The sequence below is a fragment of the Trichosurus vulpecula genome, chromosome 9 (assembly GCF_011100635.1).
Source record: "Trichosurus vulpecula isolate mTriVul1 chromosome 9, mTriVul1.pri, whole genome shotgun sequence".
Taxonomy (NCBI): Eukaryota; Metazoa; Chordata; class Mammalia; order Diprotodontia; family Phalangeridae; genus Trichosurus; species Trichosurus vulpecula.
Window position 1 is genome coordinate 30,491,263 of NC_050581.1, and position 6,000 is coordinate 30,497,262.

General features: G+C 35.5%; 1 protein-coding gene across 1 annotated transcript in view; it reads left to right on the forward strand.

Moving 5' to 3' along the window:
* The window catches only part of AUH (AU RNA binding methylglutaconyl-CoA hydratase), a 254,386-nt gene extending 248,648 nt beyond the window's left edge, over positions 1-5,738 (forward strand). Inside the window, exon 10 of the mRNA XM_036739162.1 lies at positions 1,508-5,738. Within this exon, the coding sequence (XP_036595057.1) occupies positions 1,508-1,585 (78 nt within the window). The 3' untranslated portion in view covers positions 1,586-5,738. The remainder of the gene's footprint in view (positions 1-1,507) is intronic.
* The last annotated feature ends 262 nt before the right edge of the window (positions 5,739-6,000 follow it).

Consider the following 6,000-nt stretch of genomic DNA (forward strand, 5'->3'; position numbering starts at 1 on the left):
AAAGTTAAGTTACATTTCAATAAATTTTAAAAAATAATATTTAACAATAGTAGAATGTAAGCTTCTGGGGTCAGGGATTTCATTGTTTTTCCTGTTTATTCCCAGTAATTAATATAGTTCTTGGTTCATAGTATATTTTTATTATGTGTTGTTTGATTTGATATAAATAACTCCAACAAGAGTTATATAGAGATGGATTAAAATTAATGCTTTTTAGTGCTTTAGTGTTATCACTTGAATGTCACGGTATCACCTCCCTGATGTCATGGTCCACTTCAAGAATGAAGGATATTGCAAGATAAGCTCCAAATGGATACGTGTCCTAGATATTAAAACGCACATCTTAAATAAAAGGAATAAATGAAGACTGGGGGAAGGGGTAATTAGAATGCATGCCCTTCGGGGGTGGGAGGTAGGGGAGTAATCACATAAAAGAGGCAAGAAAAAGCTGTTATGATGGAGGGGAAGGGGGGGAGGTGAAAGGGAATGAGTTGACCTTACTCTCATCAGATTTGGCTCAAGGAAGGAATAACATACACAGTCAGTTTGGTATCTTACCCTACAGGCAAATAGGGAGGTAGAGGATAAGAGTTTGGAATTTCTTTGTCCCCCAAATTGGACCACTTCTCCTTACTAGATTGTATTAGTTATAAAAACTTGTTAAGTATTTAGAGTGGTGTTATATGTGTTCATAGCAGTAATTTAGTCTAATGTAGGTCTTATCCTACACCAGAGGTCTCAAACTCAAGGCAAGCAGAACCTGGAGCCTATATTCCCAGTGCTGGGCAAGAACCAGATAAAATGTATTTGGGAAATGTTTAACAAAATAAATAAAAATACAATAAAACACCAATAATGTTAATTTGTGGTTTTCTAAGCTAATATTCAATTGTCAGAGATCTGTTTCTATTTGAGTTTGACACCATTGTCCTACACCAAAATCAGGTTGGAACGTTGGTCCTTGAGCAAAATTCAGTATTTTGATTAGTTATCTACCTAATTAATATCTTCTTAATTGTCAAAAGTTCAAGAGAATGAACTATAGTCCTGAGTCCCAACCTTTTGAAGTAACTATTTTAAATAGTATATTTACTTTGGCAGTCAAAAATAAGTGCAATGTATACATCATGTGCGTTTTTATCATTTTTCTCCACAAAATTTAAATTCATTTTAGGTCATGTCTGCTCTTACCTAAAAAAGCAAAATATATTTTTGTGTTGTTCTGAAAAGGTAACTTCCAACTGCTTAGTGAGTACTTGTTATTTCTTGAATAAAATAATTTAGAAATAGATATTTTCATGTACCAAAGGAGAAAAAAAAGTCACTCAAACTGTACTGTGAGGGAAAATAACTGAGAGAATTTTGAAAATTATTATTGTATTTTTTCTTTTGCTTTTCTTCTCATGAATTTTATGGTCTATAACTTGTTTTTAAAAACCATAGAGTTTATGTATTTTTCCCTTTGATCTGTCATTCTAGCACTTACATATTATTTTGTTGTTCTTAGACTATTCCAACTAAAGACAGACTTGAAGGTCTTCTGGCTTTTAAAGAAAAAAGGCCCCCTCGTTACAAAGGAGAATAAAAGACATAGAAGCTTTGTCATTCAAATGTGATCTCCCTACTTCTGGAAGTACCTTTCTGGTATATCTTGAGGCAAATGGACTTATAACCACCAAGATGAAAAGCAAGCTATTCATAGAGTGCATTAAACATCTGGAATGTGCCCATCCATGTACTTCATGTAAGCATATGCACTGTTACAGTCATTCTAGTTTATGAAGATGGCTATATGTACTATCTCAAAGCCAGGGTCTTTTTTTTTAATTTCATGTGTTATTAGGCATCCCATTCCTAATTTTTAAAATGTGAATAATTCCTATAGACCAAGCCTAAGAAATAATGTCAAATGTATGTGTCATACTGCATTGAAAAAAAAATAAAGGTTAATGTCTGTACACCAAAAACGTGAGGTATACCAAATAAAGTTTTAAAGGATTACATAGGAGATTTTACATACATATGTTAATGAAGAGATTTAGCTCAGAAAGAAATTAAAAGATAATTTGTGAGTTGTAAAATACAAAATAAAGTTAGTGAAATGAAGCTATATTTGCTTATAAATTATTATCAATGTTTTGTGTTTTTGATTGAGTAGGTAATTCCATATCAGCTTTTCAGAGAAATGAATTGAAATAGAAAAAGTGGATATAGAAAAACGGAAGACAGAAAATTACCAATTGGTCAGCCAGTTTCAGGCTGTACAATCAAAGCAATATGGTATATTACAAAGAGCACTGTTTAGAGTCCAAGGACCTGGGTTCAAATCGTGCCTTCTTAATATCTATATGACCTTGGACAAGTCACTTAACCTCTCTGGGTACCAGTTTTCTCATCTATGAAATGAAGGGATTTGACTAAATGGTCCCTGAGGCACCTTTCATCTCTAGATCTGTGATCCTATAATGAATAATACTAAGCTAACATGTTCAAACATTTCAGGTCAAAAGGCCTTTTTAAGGTTTCTAGAAGCATGAAATTAGCATACCCTCCTGCCCACACTCCCACATTTTTATTGATATTTTTGGGTTTCACATCACCTTCTTTTCCCAGAAAACCATCCCTTGTAACAGAATACAAGGGAAATTGGGAAAGGGAGTAGCAGGAGGAGGCAAGGTAGAAAGTTTGGCAACATTAATATTACCAGACTCACAGTATAGGCAGTGTTGCACTTCCATAGCCCTCCATCTCTGCGAAGAAGAAAGATGCCATTCCTCTTTCCTTCATAGCCATGCTTAATCATTATAATTACATAGCTTCAGTTTAGTTGTTTCTTGTTGTTTCCATTCATATTGTTCCATTCATTGTGTATGTTTTTCTGGCTACATAATTAACCCCACATCAGTTCCTGTCTTCTTGTTTCACTGTATTCTTTATATTCATAGTTATAGCACCGTACAATTTTTCTTATTCAATAGTTTCAGTTGTATCTGACTTTTCGTGACCCCATTTGGGGTTTTCTTGGCAAAGATGCCACAGCAGTTTGCCACTTCCTTCTCCAGCTCATTTTTCGGATGAGGAAACTCAGACAAACAGGGTTAAGTGACTTGCCCAGGGTCACACAGCTAGTAAGTGTCTGAGACCAGATTTGAACTAAGGAAGATTACTCTTTCTGACTCCAGCCCAGTACTTTATCCACTGCACCATCAAGGTGCCCTACAGTACAACTAATTTATCACATTTTGTTTAATCATTCTCCAATCAATAGCCATAGACTTTACTCCCAGAACTTGCTACTACCAAAAGTGGAACTGGCATCCTTAAAACACTTCTATTGAGAAAGTGATGTACCTCATTGACATTTGCCAGAGAACCAAGTTCTTTAAACTCCAGAAATTACTTTGTATATTTTATTTGTGTATTTACTTGTTTATGTTCATAACTGTCTCCCCTCAATTATTTAAACTCCTTGAGAGCAGGGTTTTATCTTTAGCACCTTGCACAATGCCTACCACGTAGGGACCAGGCCTTTGATTTCACTGGGTTAGGGAACCCCCAAGTGAAGTTGTGCAAATGGGCACCTCCTCTATAACTGACAATTGTAGTGATCTTTTTTTAATTAGTTTTTTTGGAGGGGGGAAGGCAGGGCAATTAGGGTTAAGTGACTTGCCCAAAGTCACACAGCTAGTCAGTGTGTCAAGTGTCTGAGTCCGGATTTGAACCCAGATCCTCTGGATTTGAACTCAGATCCTCCTGACTCCAGGGCCAGTGTTCTACTCACTGTGGCACCTAGCCACCCCTGGAGTGATCTTTTTAGAGTAGTGGTGTCAAACGCAAATAGAAAATGATCCCTACAGGCCACAAATTGACTTAGAAAACCCCAAATTATCATCTGCATTTATTGTATTTTTATTTATTTTGTTAAACATTTTGTATTTGCATCCTGGTTTGGCCAGCACACTTCAGCCTACACAAGCCTAAAAGTTTGATATCTCTGTCCTGGAGTACCTAGAAGTTAAATTATTTGCCCAAAAGCACATAGCCAGTGTGTTGGATTTATCTACTAGATGCCTAATAAATGATTACTGAATGAGAGAATTGAATATTCCAGATGTGTCCATAACAACAAGCTTTGGATCGTTCTGGGAAACAGAACAGAGACTATTTCTTTACAGATTCCTACCCACTACCCATATGTTCTGACTTCCACAAAGTAGCTAAAGTAGCAAAGAATATCATTTTTTAATAATCTCTGTAATGAAATCATAGCTTTGCTTTTACCAGAAGTAAGTGTATAAATGGAGAAAGGGAATGTTGTGTTCACAACACCCGGTCACTGGCTAGAACAAACTGAGAAGAAAAGTATGGATAGGTAGGTTTGAAGCATACATAGAAGGGATTGGGAAGTAGCATATGCAAAATGTGCTCAGGTCAAATGGATATTTAAAAATTAGGAAGTAGTGAAATAATTTTCAATGCCTACATTTTAAATCAGTGTCTAGGCCTAGGAAACCCAAGTGTTATCCAGATAGACAATAGTATGTTCCCCATTTTCCACTCTGTGAGCTAGAGAAGTCTAATTTCTTGAAGTGACATCTTAAATTTTTATTTTTATCTCCATATTCTTTGGATGACCAACTATTTTGTATTTTTTGGTTTATTTTCTTTGTTTAGCTTTATTTTTCGTTTTCATCTTGCTAAAGGCCATTCATTATTAAGATGTCAAAGCACACCTAAAGGCTTTTCCTTCCTAAAATTTTGGCATGCTGATTCTTTCACAGGATCATAAATTTGGAGCTGTTAGGGACCTGAGAGTCTTTTCTAGTCTGAACTCTTTTTGTTCAGGTTTGATGCTGGAGCAAAATGAGGCACTCATGAATCACTGAACATAAAAAATGAGGTTTACTTTGCCCTACACAGTAAGGATATGCAACAAGTATCTACAGCAATGATACAGTGGGTCTTAGCTTCTCTGGAAACATCCCTCTTTTTTTCATCTGGAAATATGGCTGGTCAGGCAGTCATCAGGGTAGAGCTAGCTAGCTACTTAATGTCTCAGACACCCACCAAGTCTGAAAAGCCTGAGTGCCAAATGCCTCAGAGAAACTGGGGTCAAAGGTACTTGTGTGGGGGAGAATGTTGTGTCAGGAAAGCTGATGGGAAGCTGCATCATAAAACTTCTATCTGACCACACCCCTCATATATATAGGAAGCTGATGCTCAGTCACTTGCCCAAAGTCATACAAGGACTAAGTAGCAAAGCCAGCATTTTAACATAGGCCCTCAAGACTCCAAATCCAGTGCTTTTTCTATCATTATTCATTTACTGAATTGAAATGTTATTAAATGAAAACAACCTAAAACTATGGAATCCGGAGTCAGAAAATATTGTACTTATTTTCCATGTTCCATTTTGGTGTTTTTCATATGGAAAATCAGACTCTTTCAGAATTCTCTGATAACTGTAATAGTTGGTAAACTTTATAGTCAGAAGCTTGCTTATTTTAAATAAATTTAGGTTGTTAACTTTTGTTCAGCTCCTGAACGTATTCCTCTACAATCTTCGTTATAGTGGCTATGCAGATCTGTGGTTGTGGCTCAGCTATAATATGAATGGATGCTATTAAAATTCATATTTAGCAATATATTTAAATGTAAATTGATTATATCTGGTGGAGCATACACTTTATTTACTGACTATTTCATGATAATTTGCAAGTAAAGTACTTTAAAGCCTTCAGGGTCATTTACTTCTGTCTCATGAAATGCTAAAATGCCATTTTCATTTTTAGTGAGTACGAGAACAAAAAACTTAGTGGGAATTAAATGACTTGTTTCTCATAATATGGATTTATAATCTGGGTTCTGGTTTTCTAACAACTACAGTGTAGTTATTCAAAAGCTGGTGGGAAGAAAATGTTCAGTCCCATATATAAATTCTTGCTATGGCCTCAGTTAATTGAAGTGATATCTCAGTGAAATATTCATAACATTTTTTCT